This window comes from Corythoichthys intestinalis, chromosome 14 (assembly GCF_030265065.1).
Source record: "Corythoichthys intestinalis isolate RoL2023-P3 chromosome 14, ASM3026506v1, whole genome shotgun sequence".
Taxonomy (NCBI): domain Eukaryota; kingdom Metazoa; phylum Chordata; class Actinopteri; order Syngnathiformes; family Syngnathidae; genus Corythoichthys; species Corythoichthys intestinalis.
The window spans coordinates 32,454,143-32,479,683 of NC_080408.1; the positions used below are offsets into that span (position 1 = coordinate 32,454,143).

The window sequence follows — 25,541 nt, forward strand, 5'->3', positions numbered from 1 at the left end:
TTAAAGGCCACAAAATGAAAACAACACAATGTTGCAACCTGACATGACATTCAAGTAAATAATTTGTTTGCGTTTCATGTGACGGGTGCTCCTTTTGAAAGGGTCGGAGGGCTTAGATGGAGCAGTCTTTTTCTTTTTTTCTAAAAGGCTTCACAGCTTGAACCTGCTAACATTTGCACTGTAGATCAGAGAAGCACCTGCAGTGTTTTTCGAGGTCAGAAGATAAACCCTGCCGCCATGTGTTGAGCGTTTCAAGTACATGTCTATAGAATTGATTTTTTGTGTTTGTTATCTCTGCAGAAGTCATTAGTAGGATTTATAGACTGTAGGGACATTTCAAAGGTAAAGAAGTAGTCGACTGTACAATCAAACAGGACTCAAACTCTATTATGTGTTGATTATTACAGATGCTCTAGCCCACAGGTGTCAAACCGATTCCAGAAAGGCCCAAGTGGGTGCAGGTTTGCTTTCCAACCAATGAAGAGGACACCTTATCACCAATTAGATCTTTTACATGTGTAACCAGTTAAACTTCGTCAGGTGCTGCTTGTTTCAGAGGGAAGTTCAGTGGTTAAACTCTCTGCGCGTTATTGGTTGGAACAAAATCCAGCACCCACTTGGCCCTTTCTGGAATCGGTTTGACACCTGTGCTCTAGCCCAAGGGTAGGCAAAATTTATGCTTACTTCTAAAAAAAAAATGGCATCCACCTTCAAGTGGTTGCTATGGTGCTGCCATTTTAGATACAGTGGTACCTCTACTTACGAAATTAATTGGTTCTTGAAGTAGTAATGTAAATGCTCTAATCTGTTCCAAGCCCCCCAAAATTCAGACATAAATCTTTTATAATGCATAAAAATGCATCAAATCATGTAACAAATACATGTTACAATTAGATTATTTAACAATAAACAAGAAACCTTAGTCATTCATAATGTAAAAAACCAAGAATAAAGTAAAGAATAAAAGGTAATACACTCATGTAAAGCTGTCGCAAAAAGAGGGGCGAATGAAGAGGATACCGGGATAAACACATACAGTAGAGGTCCCTCTTAGCCAATTGGATGCAAGGCAATAGCCAATGGCAGAGCAGCTATAAGTATGTTACGTTCAGTAAACTCTGGGAGCTGCGAGTACCAGCGTTAAATTTCTTTCTTAACAAGAGGCAATATTTTCCATATTTTCCCGTTGAGGCATGTATTAACCTGAAAATTCTGTATGTAGAGATATTCTTAAGTAGAGGTACCACTGTAGATTGAAATTTGTAAGAATATGATATGTTCATGAATTCCACCTTCATGCTGCTTTATTTACTAAGAAAACCACACATTTAGTAAATATTTATCAATAATAAGCTCCATATGATTGCTGTCACTTAAGTTTTTAGTCATCATTAATGGAAAACAATAGCTGTCGTACACGTGTATTATCTTCCAAACACAGTCTTAAAGCCATGAGTGATGCAATAAATGTAAAGTGAAGCATATGGAGAAAGAGAGTAGAGGAGTAAAAGGCAGATATTAAACTGCATGCACCTATCTTTGTGGCTGACCGGGTCCTTCTGCACCGTCGTGATCGATTCTGAACAAGAGGCTTATCATCATGACTCCAAATAATATATTTTCATTCTTCTCTCAGCAGATCAGTCGCTTTCCACTTGTACGACAACACTACTGACGATGGGGTGATTGTGCTCGTTCTACTCAACTTCACCAACAACAATAAAAAGTCAGCTCATCCTCTCGATGTCAGAAGATTCCGACTCCAAGCACTACTGCTTCTCAGTAAGGGAGGACCAAGATGGCGCTTCAGGCTGCCGAGCGTCGACCTCGTGCGGCTCTGTGCCGAGGGGGCCCTCTGGCTGCGGCCCCATGGCGCAGCTGCAGCGTATGAACGGCTACGGTCAAGGCGGGCCCGAGCTGGGCCTGCCGTCTGAGGGTAGCGACAGTAGTGGCCAGGACCCTCCCCCCGCCGCGCCACGCAAGCTTCGCAAGAGCTCTCGGTCCCGCTCGCTACCGGAGGAGGACATGGAAATGAAGAGCAGCGGGTCCAGCGGTAGCGGGACCGAGTCGCAAGGCAACGAGAGCCATGGGAACGAGAGCAACGGCCATGAGAGCAATGGCCATGAGTCCATGGGCAGCTCCAACAGTAACAGCAAAGATTCCGCTTTGTTGGAGTCTTCTGGAAGCAACAAGAGGCAAGTCATTTAACTCAAGTGTTGTTTTACTACCTCCACCTGTAGAATTATTGTAGTTCTTATTTTAAAGTGGAAAAAAGCATTTTACACCTGAAGCTCCAACACATCACACTCTTGCAATTGATTTTGATGACAGTAAGTGTATTGTCATGCACACAATACATTAATAATTGCAAAAGTAGTACGCATACTTTAATTTTAAAAGTAGTGCCATTTGAATTGGTATTGTTCCGTTTAGGCATGTGCCGGTATGAGATTTTGACGGTACGATAACCTTGAGCAAAAATACCGCGGTTTTACGGTATCACGGTATTGCAATTATAGCTCCGAAATGTGTTATTTTGAGAGGTATGGGTTAAAAAAATAATAAAAAATAAAAAAACTTTTTTCGGGGATTTTTTTATTTTTCAGAAAATATTTGCAAATTGGAATATGGATATTCTGTTAAATAAATAAACAAAAAAATATTTTAAATAAAATTCAAATAAATGGAACTTATAGACTACCCACAGCTCAGGTTGCTCAAGATTGGAGCAAGAACTAAATTAATTGCTATAAAAAAGTAAAAACACTTCTAAATAAAATTGAAAAACATTGACTGTACTTTTTTCCCGTTTTTTTTGAGGGGGCAAAACCTCAAGTGAAGTTTCGCCATTTTCAGCCACTGTGTCAACTCTAGTCTACATGTCATGCTTTTGTGTTAAAAAGACACAGAATTCATAAGTTAATAAGTTAAAAATGGATAAGTTAGTTAAAATGTGAATGTTGTTGTGTAAAGGTTTCATCTAAAAACACTGGGAGTGAGACCTCACCTTGTCCAGCGAGCGTACATTTGTGCTTAGGGCAAGATCATCTGTCGTAATTAGCGATCTTTGATGTTATCCCTTTTCCTTCATTCAAGCTTGTTTCTCAGTGGCCGTGAGATTTATAACCTTGACGAAGTGGCTCTCCCAGTTAAGACTAGGCTAACATTCGTCTTTTTAAGTTTTTAGTTCATTTGTATTTTGAATTTGAAAGGAAAATGTGTTTTGTTTTTGGCGAACTTTTTCATGGATGACTTCCTCACATTCTGTTGTTTGTGCTAATGAAGCTACTCACACGTGTGAAATACTAATGTACAACATTTTAAAACTATATTTCAGTTACCATGATTTGAGATCTCCATAAATTCAAGAAAAGTACGCCTTTTGTTTGGAGTGTTTCTTTTTTGGTGTTTAGCAGAATAGCGTCACTGACACACACACACACGGCGAGGGAGGGGTGAGCGCTACCGCTCCAAGATACTTCTGGCTGCATTTTTGAGACTTGTAAAATAGCGAATACCGTACTACAGTATGACGGAAATTTTTTGTGGTTTTGAAGCTGTGATGTTTTCATACCACGGTAAACCTTGAAACCGGTAACCGGCACATGCCTAGTTCCGTTACCATTTTTTGGCCCTTGATACTGATTCCGATAGCATAAGGCTGTGGTGCCAGCCGATGCCAATACTGTTCCGATTTGAAAAATATACCAAAAATAATAAAGTGTGAGAAACTCCGCACGATTAGGTGAAAATCATGTGTGATTACTACTCCTATAGTGGGTGTACTGTACTCCAGATAACCAACATAGCACATGGCAGACAAACTGAAAATTGCAAAGAAAACTCACTTTCACATAACCCACGCAACTGGATAATGATGCAAAATTCATAGAAACTAGGCTCTCTCATGTCATCAAGTCATCATGTGCACTGCAATTTCACAACATGTAATTTCGGTGATGATTCAACTAAGTGATACATGCAGTACAGGACATTTCCAAAAGTCCATAAAATGGATTAGACGCATGTGCAGCTTGACGTCAAAACAAGCGCAGACGTAATTCACTGTTGACAGACGGCAGAATTCAGCATTTGGTCTGCTTTGGAAAACAAAAAAAGACAAACTGCTGCTCCCTGTAGGAAGTCCGGCCTGATGTCATCTGACAAACCAGCCACTTGGCGTTCTACAAACTGCCAGAGGGACAGTGTCATGCTGGCTAAACTCATCGCTTATCGCCATGGCAACGCATTGTTTGTCCATGTTTATCGTGGGGCGTAGTTAATAGTGCACGTTCTCACTTTTTGACCCTGTCAGCTTCGACTTTTGCTGGTACATGACGGTCTCCTAAGAGGGAGTGGTAGAAATAATGCAGAATAGGAGACTATTGAGTTTCTTTACTTCATAGCAGTGACGCAAACATTTTACATCAAATAGCCTCCTATACATACAAGCAGTACATTAACAATCCTCATGAGAATGAGCACATTCCTGACCAGGGTGAGAGTTTATTTTTACATTTGCTTTTACACAGTATGCCAAGGAAGGAAGGAACGAACGAACGATTGTTCACTAGGGAGAAACCGGAATGAGCTGCAGTCAGGGAAGGGAGTCTTCTGTCATTTCAACGCATGTGATGTTTTTAGTTTTGTGACTGTTTGTCTCATGTTTTCATTTTTGGGGGGAACGTGGGCTGGTGCAAGGCTTATTGCCTATTCTAAATTGCAGTGTTGACCTGGCTGGTAGAAGAGTAAAACAAAAAAAAATAAAAACTAATACACACTCATCTCGTGCTGTAGCTATTGAATACTTTAGTAATCGAGTGTTCTACTGAAAATTCCATTGATTAATCAAGTAATCGGATGAAACATTTTTTTTTTTAGGTAGAGAGCAATTATAAAAATACATGCGAAAACAAGACATTTCACGTAATATTAGAGTTGAAAAGAGCCAACAATTGCATCTCAGATGTGACTAGAAAAAACAACAACAAATTCACTGCTTTCACTCAAAAAACTTCTTATAATAGAGAAAGTCTTATATCTTACCTAAAAATGTCACTACGCTTGAATTGAATTTCCATTTGTGTCAAGCTATTTTTAAGTTCAAGTTAAGTTTTAAGTTAGTATAAAATGTAAGTCCACATAGGATTTTGAGTTTTTGCAGTGTTCAAAATATATGTATGATGCCTGCTGTATAGGAGCACATTTGGCACCAGTGCTACTTGGTGTTTTATCCATCAATGACTACTGAGCTAAAATTGACAGTTATCTTTATTATGTTTATATTTTACACCCTCATCACTCTACAGTGCTGTTTTTACAGATTAAATAAAGCCTGTATGAAACCCACGCATCGACAGTTGTCGTAATTAAAAGAAACCAGGTTCCGCGGTGCTAACGTTACGTTAGCAAGGTACAGTAACGTTAATTTTATTTATTAGCGCTAAGTTAACTTAATTTTACCTTATTTCGGGTATCAATCCTCCGCTCTCGGAGCAAACAGCGTGCCTTTGGTGGAGCTGCTGACGTGTTGTAGTGGAATGCAAGCTCTGTCGTACAGTGAATACATGAAACCGTGTTCGCCTTGGTTTCCAGCTTGAAATGCTCACACTTTTAACATTTTCTGCTTTTTCTTGGTGTCTGTCTCTTCACTTTCGTTGGCTTCTTCGTCGTTACCTCTATATTCATGCATGGTTGAAATCAAATATAGCCGCCGCCTATGTCGTCCCGTACTTACGTCATCGCGTTGTGCCGCATTAAAAGTAGTCCGGGCAAAACATCCTTGAGGCAGAGAAAATTCCTTGATCCATTTTTAAAATCGAGTTACTAGAATTGTTCGAGTAATCGTTTCAGCTCTACACTCATCACTGCGATTGTCGCCCATAGTCATCCAATCCATTTTGAGTGGCACTGAAACATGTATATAATTCACTGCCGACCCTACCAGATCAAATTGATTAGATGTCTATCACTGTCAATGGCGATTAATAGATTACTTCAAAAAATGATACATTCATATATTTATGTGAAATTGGATTATTTTCCACAGCAGTGTTACCAATCCAAACCATGAGGTATGCATTAGCACAATACAAAAATGCAAAACCTTCTTGCACTTTGAGTCACTGAAGACCAGCTTGCCCTGAGTTTCAACTGTCATCCAGACTAAAACAGACAAACTGGTTGCTGCGTTAAGATCCTTCAGTCTCTCTGACCCACTTGCTGCTGCCAAGTCAACTTGAGACACTTAACTTATGTTAACTCTTTCTTCTTGGACTTCTCTCCTCTTGGGTGCTATTCATGAAAGCAGCCCTCTATTCTCGGCAGCCTAAGTGGAGTATTTTTAGAGCAAGTTAGTGAAGTCACCATGACGGACATCTGTTAATAGTCTGGGGTTAAGCGTCTTGCTCTGTAAGAAAAAAAAACACAAAGTGAAGTGCATCATTGTAGTAAGAAATAATTTGCGTGCCACTCAAAGCCTGAAGGTGGCAAAATGACTTCTGCTTTGAGCGTTTTCTGCCGCCTTGTGAAAAGAACTGTCCCACCCGATGAATGCGGGTGTCCTGGAGCTTATCCCATACAAGCTTGACAGAAGGCGAGATACACCCTAAATTGGTTGCCAGCCTATTGCATGGCACATCTGAGTGTATGTTTGTATGACTTGTATCATGTTTACATTATACACATGCTGTCTTTCTCAACACAGACAGTTGCCAAAGAGAAAAAAAACACATGTTTTACCACTGCTAGACACACTAAACACGCTGGAGTTAACTCTCGTCGCTGGTGGGAAACGTTCATGACTGTGTTTACTAACCTTTAATTTTGTATAAATACCAAATCATATTGGAAGTATTGCCTCCTCGGCAGCCACCCTCCGTAAACATGTTTTACATATTGGTTGACCCTCTTCTAAGCCGCTGCCCTCTGTAACATTTCTGTAGCTGAAGTATTCCCATACCGGCGATTTAGTTTTCTTCGATGGGGGGAAAAAACTTCAGGGGTTTCACCTCCTCCAGCCATCATGTAGCATGCACTGACACTGAGCAACAAACGGTGGAGAAGTGGTTTGAGCCTTACAGCTGCAGGCGAGGGATTTGTCAATGCAATTTTGGGACATAAAAATATCTTATACCTTAGGAACGGTATGACGGAAAATTTTTGCGGTTTTGAAACCTTGACGTTTTCATACCACGGTATATCTCGAAACCGGTAATCGGCACATGTCTAGAAGGTATACAGGAAAAGAATGTATTATCTTGATCAACAACCTACAAACCTGAACCACCTTGAGAGCATCCTTAAAGGCATCCTTAAAATGAAGGTGGCATCAGCGACCTTCATTTTAAGGAAACTTTACAGGTGTGCCTCCATACAGCAAATTGGTGGTGACCATATAATGCTAGATAGAAAGGCTTCTCTGATAATACTGGACAAAGTTATAGTCTAAAATGGAATTTGTTGTTTTAAAAAAATGACAGAAATTAGACCTCACAGAGTTCTATATAATCCATTCGCTTTGTTTTAAAAGACTGTGCATAACAATATGGAACCCTACATGTTAATTACATTTCAAAATTACGATGATTTATTCAATAAAAATAGTCATTATACTAAAACTAGTACAGTTGTGGATGTTCAAAATTGACCCCTTTCTATTCATGCTTTTCTTTTGTTAATATTTATACTTTCATATGTCTTTACACTCATCTTTTTGTGTTTCTCTAACTGAAACAGCACATGCTCAATGGCAGCATTTTCCAAACATGGTTAAAGGGTAACTAACCCGAAAATATGTTGTGTATGCCAACAGGACATTGTGTTGTGGTAAAATTGTGTTTATGGAATAAGAATGAAACAATCATTCATCAAGCTTCATTGATCTTGGGAAGCTGCCATGTTATGTAATACCGCCTTGTGCTCCCAACTCAAATTAAAATTAACTTCCGAACCAAGCTCACAAAAATGGTGGCAGGACTGGAAGCGAAAGACGACCAATCCAGTCCAATTACCATAGTTAATTGTTCTGCCTGGCAATAAAAGCATAAAGGAATGGTGCCCATTACGTCGATCGCAACGCTAGTGTGGGTAGCTTGTGGCATTAAAAAAAAATAAATAAATAAAAAGATAAATAAAAATAAAAAATAAAAAATAAGAATATAATTTTTCTTAAATGTACATAGTTTATTATGTTGTGTGAGCTGTTAAGGTAGATCGCAGGAGGTTGTCTCTTCAAAAAGTAAATCTTGGAGCAAAAAACAATGAGCACCCCTGGCATTAAGTATACATTTGGAGTAATTAAGAATGAGATAAAAGGAACTAAATAACTTCCTCATAATGTGCTGCAGCACAGGGGTTGTGAATCACCGTTTTGTATGAAGAGCAGACTGCGTGTGTATTTATTCCATGTAAAAAGAATTAAGATAGAATAATTATTGAGCCACTGCTCAGTGCTGCATTTTCCACAACCACAGGACTATTCTTATTCAAGGTGAGAGAACCTGAAGCTCTCAAGTTCCCTGATGCAGTGCAGACCAATTAGCCTCAGGTAAAAGCTTAGTACACATCGGGCCTGTCCACTCTAAAACCAGTTGTTGTATTTTAGGGCACTACATGTAACTGTATTAAATGCCCTCCGATGCTCACAGGTTTCTATTGTGGGAATGCTCTTCTATTCACAGCCCGATTAGCCAGCTATTTAAAGACCCTTTGTTGTGATGAGTCAGCGTCCCAAAGTCTGTTTTGAGATTAGTAGGTCCTTGTTAGGATTGTGGGTTAATGCAAACCAACAAGCGCGTGTTTGACCTGGCTTTTGCTGTTTCTAATTGTGGTGTTAGTTTTGACTAATGGGTTTAGTGCAAAGGTTAGTGTGTTTGTACGCTGAATAGTTACATTAACATGATTAAGTACAGTCATGTGAAAAAATTAGGACACCCCATTAAATATTCAGTTCTTTATTAAGAAATGTTCACATATCAATGTCTGACCTTGTTTTTCTTTATCTCTGGAAAGGAAAGCGATTTAATTGCAGGTAAACAACAAAAATTAACATTGTTTTACTCATTAAATCAAATATATAAACAAAAATACATATACTAACTGAGGAAAAATTTAGGACACCCTACCACCTAATAGCTAGTGTTACCCTCTTTGGCTGAAATAACTTCAGTGAGACGCTTTTTGTAGCCATCTACCAGTCTTTGACATTGGTCTGAAGGATGTTTTCCCCACTCCTCAACGCAGAATGCTTTCAACAGTGCCTGGCTGTTGAAGTAAGAGAAAACATCATGGTAAGATCAAACGAGCTGAGGCCTTCAGAAAGAGGATTGTAGAGGCTTATGAGTCTGGTAAGGGATTTCAAAAGATCTCAGAAGAATATAAAATACACCATTCCACTGTCTGTAAAATAGTCTACAAGTGGAGGACATTCAAAACAACTGTCGAGTGCCAACATGCCCAGGTCTGGCCGTCCAAGCAAGTTCATCCTGAGAGTAGACCTCAAGATGCTAAAAGTCTCCAAAAACCCTAAAATATCATCACCGGACCTACAGCAGGCTCTTGCTACTGTCGATGTGAAAGTGCATGCTTCTACAATCAGAAAGAGACTAAACAAATTTAACTTTCATGGGAGGTGTGCAAGGAGGAAACCTTTGCTCCCCAAGAAGAACATGAAGGCCAAAAGTGAATGTAGACAAAGACCAGGACTTTTTGAATAATGTTCTTTGGACAGATGAATCTAAAACTGAATTATTTGGACACGTAAACCCAGTACAGCATTCCAGGAAAAAAAAAACACCTGTGAAGCTTGGAGGTGGAAGTGTCATGGTTTGGGGATGCTTTGCTGCAGCAGGACCTGGCCAGCTCACCCTCATAGAATCCACAATGAATTCTATTGTGTATCAGAGGGTGCTTGAGGAACATATGAGATCATTTGTGAAAAAACAAAGATGAAGTGAAACTGGACCCTGCAGCATGCCAATGAACCAAAACATACCAGCAAATCCACCAAGGACTGGCTGAAAAGAAATGGGGAGTCCTGGAATCGCTGAGTCAAAGCCTAGATCTTAATCCCATTGCGATGCTGTGGGGTGACTTGAAACGGGCTGTACATGCAAGAAACCCCTCAAACATCTCACTGTTGAAAGTATTCTGTGTTGAGGAGTGGGGCAAACGTTCTTCAGACCAATGTCAAAGACTGGTAGATGGCTACAAAAACCATCTCACTCAAGTTATTTCAGCCAAAGGGGGGTAACACTAGCTATTAGGTTGTAGGGGTGTCCTAACTTTTTCCTCAGTTAAAATATGCATTTTTGTTGATATATTTGGTTTAATTAGTAAAACAATATTAATTATTTGTATTTACCTACAATTGAATCCCTTTCTTTTCCAGTGATAAAGAAAAACAAGATCAGACATTGATATGTGAACATTTCTTAATAAAGAACTGAATATTTAATGTGGTGTCCTAATTTTTTCACCTAACTGTACATCAGTATAAATTGGTACATGAATGGGTGCATTAGTATGAATTGGGTGTGATATAAATGTGAAATTAGGGATTAATAATTGGATAACGCTTGCATTCACAGAGCCAAAATGGGTGAGCGAATACTTTTTGCAATAATCTTATTAAATCTCTAAGCTTTCACTTTTTTCATTCTCTGCATATACACTTTATACACAATATGTTTTAACGTATTTTTCTTACTATAGGCCCCCACCCACCAAATTTGACACGAAAACCGCATTTGTTCATATATAAGCCGCTCCAGACTATAAACCGCAGCCGTCCTCACTGTATTATGAGATATTTACACCAAAAGGCATTAACCGGTAACACTTTATTTGACAGTGGAGTCATAAGACTGTCATAATTATGACATGACACCGTCATGACCATTAATGAATGCTTATGACAGATGTCATTTAGTGTCATCTGGCAAATTATCTCACTTTTGAAGGGTTTTAAAAGATCTGAGCTGGACATACTGGTAAATCGAATTACTGACAAAATTTGCCGGATGAAACTTAATGACGTCTGTCATAAGCATTAATTTAATGCCCATGACAGTGTCATGTCATAATTATGACGGTCTTATGACACCGCTGTCAAATAAAGTGTAACCTATTAATCCAAATAAATCGACGAATAAGATGCACTGGACTATAAGCCGCAGGATTCAAAATGAGGGGGACAAAGCAGCGGTTTATAGTCCAGAAATTACAGTATATATATTACTATATCTCATTCTGTCTCTATCTTTCTGTATCTCAGTGTCTAAAACCATCCATTCCACTCCCAGCCGAAAAAATAGCCTTTACAGTGCAATAAGTGTTTTGATAATAGGTGCTCATGTTGGCTTTATTTAAAAAGTCATACATCTACACCCTGCTGAGCCACCTGGTTAAGTGTCTCCACAAGGTGCCGCTGACATTTTAGGTGTGCTTCATCCTTTGTCAGCCCCTCTCTCAAAGCGGCATGGAGCCTTTTCCTCTTGTTTACTCGTCCTCCACCACAAAAGCCGTCAACACCAGTGATGTTTTTCCAGGTCAAACTTAACCATGCCGTGAACGGCGAGATCCACCGTGCCAGTTTTGGCTCTTTGTTATGTAACCCAGCACCTCAAGAGCTCCTCGGGAGGTACTATCTCCTCACTTGACTGGCAAGTGCGTACGCTATTATAAGAGAGCAAATGTCAAAGAAATTATTATGCTTTTTGTTGGATAAATGGTGGAGATACAGAAGGACACACCTGCTGCCCATCATGAGAGAGAGAGAGTTGATAGAGAGGCAAAGAATTTTAAAAAATGTGAGAAGCTGCTCCTAGTTGTTGTTTTTTTTTTATGCTTTATGTTGCCCGCCAAAATTTGAGGTACGGTCATGGCACTGTGATGCCCATTACAGATGTGAAAATTGAAATGTAAGGTTTTTTTTTTTATTTGTAAATGTATGTTACTGAATTCCATTGTATTGAGCTTGGTAGTAATGTAGTTCTTTTTTTTTTCACTCTTTCACCCCCAGCTCAAACTCTCACAGTCCATCTCCTCCCAGTAGTTCGAATGCCTTCAGTTTGCTCAGCTCTGAACAGGACAACCCTTCCACCAGCGGCTGCAGGTACGTATACCCTGGAGCCCTAAACCAGGACGTCCAAATTGGTTTTCTGTTTTGTGTATCTGACTGGGCAAAAATGTGCATGTGCCACTTGCAGTAGTCAGGAGTCTGCCAAAGCCAAGACTCAGAAAGAAGTGCTGAAGACCCTGAAAGAGCTGAAGCTCTACCTGCCTGCTGAAAAAAGACATGGCAGCAAGTCCACCACCTTAAATACTCTCAAGTATGCTCTGCGCTGCGTCAAACAGGTGGAAGGTAAAGGAAAAGCTAAATTTACAATGGATGATGCAGAAAGGTTCATTTAGATGCCACATTTTTCATTTTGTATATACAGTACGTGTTTCCCACACTTCTGTCAGAATTCAGTAGTTACTCAATTAAGTCACTATGCATTTGTGTGCAGCCAATGAGGAGTATTACCAGCTGCTGATGACCAATGACAGTCAACCTTCTGGTCTGGACGTATCCTCGTATACCATCGAAGAGATTGACAGCATAACATCGGAATACACACTCAAAAACAATGCAAGTGTCTGAATTTTTGTACCAGTAAGACCAGTGAGTACTGCATTTAAGCATTCATGTGACTGAATTGGAGCGCTGTCATCCCCTTTTGACAGGACATTTTTGCAGTTGCTGTGTCGCTCATTACTGGAAAAATCGTGTACATTTCCGAGCAGGCCGCCTCCATCCTCAATTGCAAAATGGACGTGTTCAACAATAGCAAGTTTGTGGAATTCCTGATCCCGCAGGATGTCAGTGTGTTCTACAGCTTCACCACACCGTACCGCCTGCCATCTTGGAGCATGTGCACCGGAGCTGGTGAGTGGACCTGCATCTCGTGCAATTTATCTTAAAGTCAGTAAGGGTTAATGAGTGCAAACAATTTAGTTTACAGCAGAGGTGAAAGTGGCTAGAATTTCTGGCTGGAACTCCCTAACCAAAAAGGTTGCCATGGAGCCAGATGTGTTTTTGGGGAGGGGCTCAAACCTCCTAAAATCACAGAAATGCAAAATAAGACCAAAAAACAGGTTTTACACATGCATTGGGCTACTGCATTACACTTACTGTAACAAGGCAGACAAGAGAAACTGATTTTTATTCAAAATTGTATTTTAAAGTAACATATATGAACAGAATAAGTACACATGACTTATTACATTATGCACAGTGAAATGGAATGTATTTTGAAGATAACACTAACATTGACTTTTTTTTATATTATAGTGAAATAAGTAGCCTAACATAGGAATATGAACAAAAATAAGTCCAACATGCACATAAACTATACTGCTAAATATATCACATTTGAGACAAGCATTTCTGGACTTCATTGGTGTAAAAATAAATAAATAAATAAATATTGTTCGAAACCTTCCAGTGTTCAATCTCAATTTAGTTGTATTTGATTTACCACGAGAACTGAATGTAATGCAAAATGTATCATTTATGATACAAATTAGAGAACATATATACAGTGCCTTGCAAAAGTATTCGGCCCCCTTGAATCTTGCAACCTTTCGCCACATTTCAGGCTTCAAACATAAAGATATGAAATTTAATTTTTTTGTCAAGAATCAACAACAAGTGGGACACAATCGTGAAGTGGAACAACATTTATTGGATAATTTAAACTTTTTTAACATATAAAAAACTGAAAAGTGGGGCGTGCAATATTATTCGGCCCCTTTACTTTCAGTGCAGCAAACTCACTCCAGAAGTTCAGTGAGGATCTCTGAATGATCCAATGTTGTCCTAAATGACCGATGATGATAAATAGAATCCACCGGTGTGTAATCAAGTCTCCGTATAAATGCACCTGCTGTGTGATAGTCTCAGGGTTCTGTTTAAAGTGCAGAGAGCATTATGAAAACCAAGCAACACACCAGGCAGGTCCGAGATACTGTTGTGGAGAAGTTTAAAGCCGGATTTGGATACAAAAAGATTTCCCAAGCTTTAAACATCTCAAGGAGCACTGTGCAAGCCATCATATTGAAATGGAAGGCGCATCAGACCACTGCAAATCTACCAAGACCCGGCCATCCTTCCAAACTTTCTTCTCAAACAAGGAGAAAACTGATCAGAGATGCAGCCAAGAGGCCCATGATCACTCTGGATGAACTGCAGAGATCTACAGCTAAGGTGGGAGAGTCTGTCCATAGGACAACAATCAGTTGTACACTGCACAAATCTGGCCTTTATGGAAGAGTGGCAAGAAGAAAGCCATTTCTCAAAGATATCCATAAAAAGTCTCGTTTAAAGTTTGCCACAAGCCACCTGGGAACGGGAAGATGGATGCAGCCAAATACAGGAACATTCTGGAAGAAAACCTGTTGGTATCTGCACAAGACCCGAGACTGGGACGGAGATTTATCTTCCAACAGGACAATGATCCAAAACATGAAGCCAAATCTACAATGGAATGGTTAAAAAATAAACGTATCCAGGTGATAGAATGGCCAAGTCAAAGTCCAGACCTGAATCCAATCGAGAATCTGTGGAAAGAGCTGAAGACTGCTGTTCACAAACACTCTCCATCCAACCTCACTGAGCTCGAGCTGTTTTGCAAGGAAGAATGGGCAAGAATGTCAGTCTCTCGATGTGCAAAACTGATAGAAACATACCCCAAGCGACTTGCAGCTGTAAATGGAGCAAAAGGTGGCGCTACAAAGTATTAACGCAAGGGGGCCGAATAATATTGCACGCCCCACTTTTCAGTTTTTTATTTGTTAAAAAAGTTTAAATTATCCAATAAATTTTGTTCCACTTCACGATTCTGTCCCACTTGTTGTTGATTCTTGACAAAAAATTAAAATTTTATATCTTTATGTTTGAAGCCTGAAATGTGGTGAAAGGTTGCAAGGTTCATGGGGGCCGAATACTTTTGCAAGGCACTGTATATATATATATACAAATTTTTTTTTTTTTAATTGTCAATTTGTTTTATTACGTTTAAGGACCACATAAAGCTTTCAAATTGAAAAAATCTGAATTTCCTGTTCATTATTTCTGGGGTAAGGCATTATAGGGTTTTAACATCATGTCCTGAACCTCCCCATCAGAGATCAATAAAATGTCTTTTCAACTCTTTCCTTTCTCTTAAAGATCTGATAAATTTTCCGTTGCATCGCCCTTTTTTTTTTTTTTATCGCAGTAATTCAACAAACTTGTTCTTTTTTTTCTCTCCCAGAAAACATGTGCATTTGAACCAATCAGAGCTAACCATCCATGCTGATCACATATCAGTATGTAAGCCAGTTGAACTGGCAACTGGAGTCAAGGCCAGGGAGGGTGGTTAGCTGAGCGCATGCACACATCGACACGACACATCAGACACAACGCTGGGAGAACTCTGTACTGTCCGTGGAATAAATAAATAATAAATATAGTGGAAACGGATGATGCTGCACAAGCACTCTATTATGTTTGTTGTCAACACTTGTGTATGTAAATCTGACGCTAGTAGATGGTTTTCCTCTTGGAGATGCCTGTGTGGCAGCCAGGCAGGTTGTTTTTAACATGGGGTTTTGACAGTTGCAGTCATTTTTTCGAAATCAAAGCACCGTTCCCGAGACGAACTCCTTGCCGAAACGGCGTTCCCGCCCGTTCCGGCCCACTTTCGCCCCTGGTTTACAGTGACAATATACATGTACTTCACATAACATACTTGTCTGTCTGAAATGTAAGGGCTCGTGCTGTTAAATAAAAATGATTGACTACTGTATATATTGTTGGACCATGGGCGAATTTTTATTTGGAATAAAACCATTTAAACTCAGCTCATTTACAACATGTAATGTGTTTTATTAGATTAATTGGTTGATCTAAACCGAAAGATTCCAATTTAACAATTTGCTTGAATATTATATTAAAGATGCATTAATTTTCATATACTCTACTGTAATATATTCATTTTATTAAATAATTTTCATGAAATGATTTATAAAGGATAACATTTTGAAATGATCAGGTTTTGTTTTAACAGGAAAATAACATAGCCCATAAATATTTTAAAAGCAGAAGTATGCCCACCCTTACTCTGATGAAATTAGAAGTCAAAAAACATGTTGATGACCTACACTTGAGCGGAAAAAGAAACAACACACTTTCCCCCCGTCACTGCTTGTTTTTCTTGACTACCAATTGCCAGTACTCCATTTAATTCAGACAGCGCTGCGCATTAATTGCATTCATGAAAATCTGAGCGCTTTCCTCATGAGGCCAAAAGCAGGCCAAGTTGTGTGCTATTGTTTCGCCGTTGAATTAAAACAAGCTTCATTTCCCATTGCAGAGTCATTGCCACCTGATTGTATGCAAGAGAAGTCCTTCTTCTGCCGTATCAGGTGGGTGAAGGCCGGCCTGGCCGCGGTAGCGGACCATCTGCTGATCGTGATTTCTATTCATGCTTTGGTGCCGTGTTGTGTTTTTTAACTTACTTTGTGACATCATATGCGTGTACCACAGTTATACATATGAGATGTATGACTGACCTTTTTGTGCTAAAGTTGTCCTTTTGTTAGTTAAGCGTCCATGACGAGGAAAAAATTGCCATTATGATCTTATTGCTATTAACCAGAGGTGGGTAGAGTAGCCAAAAATTGTACTCAAGTAAGAGTAGCGTTATTGCAAAATAATATTACTTGAGTAAAAGTAGTCATCCAAAAAATGTACTCAAGTACAAGTAATATAGTATTTGGTGAAAAAAATACTCAAGTAATTAATAGCATTGTGAGTAACTGCTTACAAATTTGTTTGATTTTTTTTTTTTTTTTTACACAATGATTTTTCTTTTCTCAGGTCAAAGTTCTATACAACCGGTTGTTACAATGGTACTGTACAATAACAGATTACATAACTACATTAAGCCAAAGAAGAAGAAAAAATATATAGGGGTGTCAAAATTATCGCGTTAACGGGCGTTAATTAATTTTTTTAATTAATCATGCCCCGCTCAGACAGATTTAAATGACAGTACAGTGAAACGCTCACTTGTTGTGTTTTATGGAGTTTTGCCGCCTTCTGCTGGCGCTTAGGTGCGACTGATTTTATAGGCTTCAGCACCCATGAGCATTGTGTAAGTAATTATTGACATCAACAATGGCGGGCTACTAGTTTATTTTTTGATTGAAAATTTTACAAATTTTATTAAAACAAAAACATTAAGAGGGGTTTTCATATAAAATTTCTAAAACTTACATACTAACATTTTTCTTTTAAGAACTACAAGTCTTTCTATCTATGGATCGCTTTAACAGAATGTTAATAATGTTAATGCCATCTTGTTGATTTATTGTTATAATAAACAAATACACTCCTTATGTACCGTATGTTGAATGTACAGTATATATCCATCTTGTGTCTTATCTTTCCATTCCAACAATAATTTACAGAAAAATATGGCATATTTTATAGATGGTTTGAATTGCAATTAATTACGATTAATTAATTTTTAAGCTGTAATTAACTCGATTAAAAATCTTGACTTGAATCTATCTTTAAATGATGAAACAGTTTTAAAACTTTCATATGTCGAAAGTAGAGAGAAGGGAACTAATGCAATAATGGGAGCAATTTGAACAACTTTTAACAGTTGATTCAGGGTAAAGGGTAAATTAGGGTAAAGAATTGGGCTCGGGCCAATTGTACCAAAAACCTTCACAAAAAACTTCACATAGTGTGGCCAATGTTTTTTTTTTTTTTTTTTTTTTTTTTTTTTTTTTTTTGAGGGAAAAAAAAAAAGTAATTATCACCAATTACTTTGCCAAGTAACTAATTACTCTTACATTCAGGTAATTGAGTTACTAACGCAATTACTTTTTGGGAGAAGTAATTTGTAACTATAATTAATTACTTTTTTTCAGTAAGATTAACAACACTGGATGCGACGGCTCATTGGTTAAATTGGTAGAGCTACTCTTGGCATCGCTGGAATAAAAAAATAACTAATATGTAGAATAAAGAGGAAAAATGTAATGACTCCTGTATAGCCTAAAGTAGCCGTGTAAGAGTAGCGTTTTTTTTTTTTTTTTTCACAAATCTACTCAAGTATTGGTAAAAATTATGGCTTAGTAGAACTTACAAGTTAATTTTTCTCAGAAAGTTACTCAAGTAAGTGTAACGGAGTACATGTAACGCATTACTACCCACCTCTGCTCTTAAGGAATTTGCTGCCTTTGACGGCGATAGACGTATCAGATTTAACTGGGAGGACTGGCAGTGAATAATGATATTTCAATGTAATTGCCAGCCCTCTCAGTTCAAATGGATTGGCTGTATATCACCATCAATGGCAGTGAATGGTATATTGAATGTTCTTTTCTTATATTGGTCTTCCCCTTTTTTTAACCTGTTGTTCCAGTGGTGGTAAAGAGTGTAAAGGCGACCTGCAGTACTATCCCTTTAGAATGACTCCGTACTTGATGAAGGTACAAGTTGCTGCGCATGCCGAGGACCAGTTCTGCTGCCTCCTCCTGGCCGAGAGAGTTCACTCTGGTTATGATGGTAAGGAGAACATGTTGTTTGCGTGACAGCATTTTAGTGGGGGACTGTGCATTCAGTACTTCTGTTTTTGATGTTGACCTACCCGACTTATTCCACTCAATTAAACTTGGTCTGACATCACAAGAGTAGAAATAATAATCAATAATTATTATATTAATAATTAAATAATCAATATTTAACAAAAATGCAATATACTGTAGGGGTATGTACCTGTGCTATAGACATAATTTGGTGTGTTTCACCGATTTAAAAAAAACAAAAAAACATCGCGATTAATAGCAAGAGATCCTTGTGATCAATTGTGATTAATCACATTTTCATACACACAATCAATAAACTTAAAAGCGGTATAAGCTGAGGTGAGTAGTAAAATGTTACACTTTCTCCATTACACTTATTTAAGTAACTTTTTGAGAAAAATGTACTTCTGAGAGTAGTTTTACAAAGGCATACTTTTTACTTGAGTAGATTTGTGAAGAGGAAACTACTGTCACTCCACCACTTTTGGGCTACACCAGTCGTTACATTTTTCTTCTTTAATCTACATATTAGAGTTTTACGTCTTTTCTTGCCAGAGACACAAACAGTGGCTCTGCCAGTTTTACCAGTGAGAAGTCGCAACAATAATCACATGACTCCATTATACCAATCAGACTCAAGCTGGCTGTCCTGTGATCACGCCAGGCTGTCTAATCGCATGGCGTCTTTAAAGCACCACAAAAAATGAAGTATTTGACATAGAGCGCTGCCCCCAACATGACTCGAAAGCGCGGATTTAAATCTCTCTCCCAGTTTTTATTTGGCACCGATTGACCACGGAAAACCAGAAATATGATCATTTTAGTTTCATAATAGGAAATATGTTTTCTCCACTAGAGGGCACTCGTGCTCTTCGGACGAATAATGCTTCATTTCTGTAGATTTTTTGCACTTGGCAGAATTCAGTGTTTTTTTTTTATATTTATTTTGCTTAATGTGGTTATGTAATATGTTACAGTACATTATAATAATAAAAAATCATATGATAACTTGGGGAAAAAATGCTACTGTTTAAAAAAATCAAACACTTTGGACGAATACTGTCGAATACGGTCTTTTTTTTCTCTCACCAGAATATTTCTTTGGCTTAATGTGGTTATGTAATGGGTTATTATACAGTATCATTTCAACAGTCCTTATAGGTAAGTTTGTGCTGAAAGAGAAAAAATACTATTGTTCACAAAAAATCCAACAAAAATATAAGCATCATCCAAAAATGTACGAAAGTACAAATAAAAAAAGTATTTGGTGAAAAGAATACTCAAGTAATGAGTAACATTGTGAGTAACCGCTTATATAACCTTTTAATTGTACTTGAGTAATATTATTTTGAAGTAACGCTACTCTTACTTGAGTAAAATTTTCGGCTACTCTACCCATCTCTGAGTGTAAGGGACACTTTTATTATAAATATACTGCCACATACACTGTATATACATACTGTCACTTATGTATACAGTTGTGTTTTCTAAACCCACTGCTGGATAATGTATCAACTCTTTTTTCTCTCATTCTTACTGAAATGAAATTAAGAAAAATGAACAGTTGCATGTGCACTGCCTGCCCTGCGAGTCAAAGTAAATTAGACATCTATCACCGTCAGTGGCAGCCAATGACCTATTGACAGAGGATGGAAAAATGCTAATGTTACTGTGGGCCAACAGAGGTGACATAACGGTGCTGAAATGTGAATTGGACCAAAAAAAAAAAACAAAAAAAATCCAACAGCCACTTACACATACCAGAATCAGTGCAAATGAGAAAAACGCTACATACTGTATATTCTTACTTGCACATAGTGTTAATGAATATTGTCTGGGGTTTTTTTTTTTGTTTGTTTGTTGTTTTTTTCGCAGTAGGCATAATAGTGTTTCCCTTTTTGATAGCGCCTCGGATTCCAACAGATAAGCGTGTCTTCACCACGACGCATTCCCCGAGTTGCGTCTTCCAGGATGTGGATGAACGGTAGGCCAGACATTCATTAGATATTTCATAGGTTAATTGAAACCCTCTGCCTTATAGTAAAAGACATTTAAATGGTGTAACACGAAGCACATGTTGTAGATTGCCAATATAAATATTAAATGTGCTATGATTTTTTCCAGAGCTGTTCCTCTCCTGGGTTACCTCCCCCAGGACTTGATTGGCACCCCGGTCCTCCTCCACTTGCATCCTAATGATAGACCCATCATGCTGTCTATTCACAGAAAGAGTGAGTCCTTCAAATTGACCAATGAACAATGCATACAAATAGTTTCATAATGGTTTCATAAGAAATCTTGCCCTCTCCATCCCCAGTACTGCAATACGCAGGGCAGCCGTTCGACCACTCATCGATCCGATTCTGTGCTCGCAACGGAGAATACGTCATCCTGGATACCAGCTGGTCCAGTTTCGTCAACCCTTGGAGCCGTAAAGTCTCCTTTGTGATCGGGAGGCACAATGTTCGGACGTGAGTTTTTGACTTTGAGAATTGATATTGTCGCGAGGTTGAAAATGTATTGTCCTCTGTGAAAGTAGAGTAATTCAGCTTTTATTTGAAATGGATTGGAAGGTAAAAATGAGCTTTGTCAGTCATCTACAATATTGAGTATGTTACAGAGTAAGAAGTTGATATCTACAAATGTCTTTAGAACAATGTATTCTCCAGTACAAAAAAAATGAAAAATGGTATTTGTAATTTGTTACTTACTTTTGTTGCACCGTTTGAGCCACCCTGTTTAATAAACATTTATATTTGTTGGACTCCAGGGGCCCCGTAAATGAGGACGTCTTCATGGCCCCGCTTTCTGCTGGAGCCGAAACAAAGGCCATGGACTCTGACATCCAGGAGGTCACTGAACAGATCCACAGGCTCCTCCTGCAGGTGTGAAAAATATGGATAATGAGGAGACTCCACAAAGTGTGCGACACAATCCAAAAAGTTTTTAAAATGCTACTTAAATTTAAAATAGCTGAGCGTTACAATAGAAAAGTGTGGTGTTCCACAAGACTCAATTCTAAGTACACTATGTGACTCAAAATCACCAGCCATTTATGTAAGAAAGACAAATAAGAATGATAGAAATATTCTGGCGGTCCTTTGTTTACCATGGTTCTGACAAAATATCTTCTGTTTATCCTTTAGCCGGTTCATAACAGTGGGTCCAGTGGCTACAGGAGTCTAAACAGCACCGAACACCTCCTGGGTATGAACTCCTCTAGTGACAGTCTTAACAATGCCACCAAGTTCCATCTAGAGGATGAGGAGGAGGAAGATGTGAGCAGCAAAGCCCGGCCGGTGAGTTGATGTCCAGTTTACTCAGTAGAACCAATGGGTAACACGATTCAGGACAGGGTTGTCAAACTTGTTTATATCTTGGGTCAAATCCTAATTACGGTGTGTCTCAAGAGTTTGGAGTTACAAGGGGATCCCTCTATATACAGTGGCATGAAAAAGTATCAGAACCTTTTGGAATTTCTCACATTTCTGCATAAAACTACCATCAAATGTAATATGATCTTTGTCAGAATCACACAGATGTATAAACAGTCTCTGCCTTAACTAAAACCACTCAAATATCTATAGGTTTTCAAATTTTAATGAGGATAGCATGCAAACAATGACAGAAGGGGGTAAAAAATAATGAACCCTCTGCCTAAGGAGACTTAAAGAGCAATTGAAACCAAGTTTTACCAAACAATTTAAGTCAGGTGTGTGCCTAATCACTGATGAGTAGTTTAAACCTGCCCTGTCCTCTATAAAACACACACACCTGGTAAGAATTGTCTTGATGAGAAGGATTGTCTGATGTGCATCATGGCTCGGTCAAAAGAGCTGTCTGAAGACCTGCGATCAAAGATTGTTGATTTATATAAAGCTGGGAAAGGATACAAAACCATCTCTAAAAGTCTGGATGTTCATCAATCGACAGTAAGAGAAGTTGTCTACAAATGTAGAGAGTTTGGCACTGTTGATTCTCTCCCAAGGAGTGGCTGTCCACCAAAGATAATGCGAAGAGTTCAGCGCAGAATACTCAGATTAGGTAAAAAAGAACCCAAGAGTGTCTGCGAAAGACAGAAATCACTGGCACAGTCCAATATCTCTGTGCACACATCAACTATATGTAAAACTACTGTATGGCCAAGAATGGTGTTCATGGGAGGACTCCATGGAGGAAGCCACTTCAGTCTAAAAAAACATTGTTGCTTGTTTATTGTTCGCAAAAAGGCACTTGGACACTCCAAAGAAGTTTTGGCAAAATGTTTTGTTGACTGATGAAACCAAAGTTGAATTGTTTGGGAGTAACACAACGTCATGTGTGGAGAAAAAAAGGAACAGCTTACCAACATCAACACCTCTTACCCACTGTGACACATGGTGGTGGGAGCATCATGATTTGGTGCCGTTTTGCTGCCTCAGGGCCTTGACAACTTGCAATCATTAATGGAAGAATGAATTTTATCAAGAGTGTTTTGCAGGAAAACCTGAGGCCGTCTGTCAGACATTGGCAGCTAAAAAGACGATGGATGCTGCAACAAGGCAATGATCCAAAACACAGAAGTAAATCAACTTCAGAAGAGATTCAAAAGAACAAAATACACGTTCTGGAGTGGCCAAGTCAAAGTCCAGACTTGAACCCCATTGAGATGCTGTGGCATGACCTAAAGAGTCAGATTCATGCCAGACATCCCAGGAAACTGACTCCGCTACAGCAGTTTTGTAGAGAAGAATGGGCCAAGATGAGTCTGATCAATGTGCCAGACTGATGTGCAGTTACAGGAAGTGTCCGGTTGAAGTTATTGCTGCCAAAGGGGGGGGCCACAAAATATTAAATATGATGGTTCACTTACTTATTTTTCCCCCTTCTGTCACTGTTTGCATGCTATCCTTATTAAAATATGAAACCCTATAAATGTTTGGGTGGTTTTAGTTGAAGCAGACAGTGTTTTTTCATCTGTATGATTATGACAAAGATCAGATTACATTTGATGGTGATTTAATGCAGAAGAGTGAGAAATTCCAAGAGGTTCAGATACTTTTTCATACCACTGTGTAACATGTCAGATAATTTTTCAGGGTGAAAATGACAATGTTACACCAAAAATAGTTAAAACTTTCTTTGGTCACATGACGAGCCTGTATTTGTGATGTTCATATACTGAATGCAGAGAGACAATGCAAACCTTTGTGTCCCTGTTTGTATAGCGAACCTTCCAGGAAATCTGTAAGGGAGTCCATCTCCAGAAGCACCAGGAACAGTGCAAGAAAACTAATAGCAGTGAGTCCACAATTTAGATGCTTCTTTGATTGGTGGTCGTTGTGTTTACCTCATTAACCTTGTTAACACTCTCCATCTAGTAGAGGCTGCTCAGAAGAGCCTGACAGTGGTACGGCCCAAGGATGTGTCTGCCCTTCTCAGCCTCAGCTGGAGAGGGAGCCTGACGCCAATGGAAGAGAGCAGATCCTCTTCCCAAGAAGAAATGCCGCTCAATGACCAGACAGTCTATTCCTACCAGCAAATTAGCTGTCTGGACAGTGTTATCAGGTACAAACATTACAATACAACTAGTGATATACCCTCTTGCATGCTTCCTGGTGTAATCGTATTTGTAAAAAATACACCATTACGAGATCAACAGTCTGAAATGTACATTACCTTTGAGGCAGGATCCATGTGAAATACTTTAAGGAAAATGGCGACAGGGCATTTCAATATGACTTTTAGCACCATAGGCCACTGTATAGCCCCTTTCACACATACCTGAACTCCGGTTAATTCCCGGGATTTAAACGGGTAGCCCTTTTGTGTGAAAACAATTTCCCGGCTCAACTGACATGGGGATGACACGGTTATTTACCGGGTCGCGTCCTAGTATAATGTCCGGGACTTACCCGGGACGCGACGTGTGAAAGCAGGAGTTTAATTCCCGGGTCATAACACGAAGGCTGATGACGTTAATATCATAGCGGTTCGATCGTCAGTTCATCTTTCTTCGCAGTAAACAAACAGCAATTATCAACATGGCAAACTGGAAATAGCTAAATTTTACTGGAAACGTAACAAAATTAAATTGCAACTGGATTGTAAAGCCGAAGAAGAAATAGTCCATCGACCATCTTTGGAAATATGTGGTTTATTTTGTTCCCGGTGCCGACCAAAAATGACGTAATGTCCGGGTTATAAAATAGCGCCAGTCGCCCTCCTCGCACAGAGAGCGTTGAGTGACAACACGGGACATGTCTGAAAGTGTCCAACCCTCGTTATTCCAGGGAAACCTCTCCATGTCTGAAAGCCATGACATGGGTAAATCACGTGTCACCTTACACGGTAATTTACGGGGTTATAAGTCTGAAAGGGCCAATATTATGTCACGCAGAGTAAAGTGACCTAAGCAATTGTTTACTAAAGCACCACTTAAATTGTCGTTTCAATATGAGGTTATAAATTATGATAATTTCAAGAAGGAATCTTGTATTTCTTTTTTTTTTTTTTTTACTCCTTTTTTTTAGGTAACACACAACTAACAAGGCATCCATGTTACAGAAAATTCTCCTTTGTCTCATAACTATGTTCAACATGTACATAGTGTCCCCTACTGTTCAGTCTTGGCGAGCACATAACTGAAATGGCTTTTGTTGCACATTACATTAACTTTCACTGCAATTGACAGCGATTGCCATAAAATAAATTCGAAATGGGATGGCTGACATTGAAAATTATTTGATTTTATTAGATTCTGGTGCCAATGACGGCAATACACGTCTACTCTATTTGGTCCAAATGGATTTTACGCAAATCACCAGGCAGCCAATCAGTTTAAAGCGAAACATGTAGCTAGAAGATTAGGGAAAATATGCGGATGGAGAGTAAAATGACATGTTGTGACTCTTTTCACTCATGCTATTTAT

General features: G+C 38.8%; 1 protein-coding gene across 6 annotated transcripts in view; it reads left to right on the forward strand.

Moving 5' to 3' along the window:
- per2 (period circadian clock 2) overlaps positions 1 to 25,541 on the forward strand; it is a 51,728-nt gene that overhangs the window by 5,229 nt on the left and 20,958 nt on the right. For 3 of the 6 annotated variants that reach the window (XM_057857053.1, XM_057857058.1, XM_057857055.1), the window contains exons 2-15: positions 1,637 to 2,195; positions 12,023 to 12,115; positions 12,210 to 12,364; positions 12,513 to 12,634; positions 12,730 to 12,931; positions 16,401 to 16,452; positions 18,468 to 18,610; positions 20,536 to 20,614; positions 20,755 to 20,861; positions 20,948 to 21,101; positions 21,401 to 21,515; positions 21,777 to 21,929; positions 23,838 to 23,910; positions 23,991 to 24,177. In XM_057857053.1, coding sequence (XP_057713036.1) covers positions 1,744 to 2,195; positions 12,023 to 12,115; positions 12,210 to 12,364; positions 12,513 to 12,634; positions 12,730 to 12,931; positions 16,401 to 16,452; positions 18,468 to 18,610; positions 20,536 to 20,614; positions 20,755 to 20,861; positions 20,948 to 21,101; positions 21,401 to 21,515; positions 21,777 to 21,929; positions 23,838 to 23,910; positions 23,991 to 24,177 — 2,087 coding nt within the window. In that variant the 5' untranslated portion in view covers positions 1,637 to 1,743. The remainder of the gene's footprint in view (positions 1 to 1,636; positions 2,196 to 12,022; positions 12,116 to 12,209; positions 12,365 to 12,512; positions 12,635 to 12,729; positions 12,932 to 16,400; positions 16,453 to 18,467; positions 18,611 to 20,535; positions 20,615 to 20,754; positions 20,862 to 20,947; positions 21,102 to 21,400; positions 21,516 to 21,776; positions 21,930 to 23,837; positions 23,911 to 23,990; positions 24,178 to 25,541) is intronic. The other 3 variants (XM_057857056.1, XM_057857057.1, XM_057857054.1) reach the window with 2 other exon arrangements.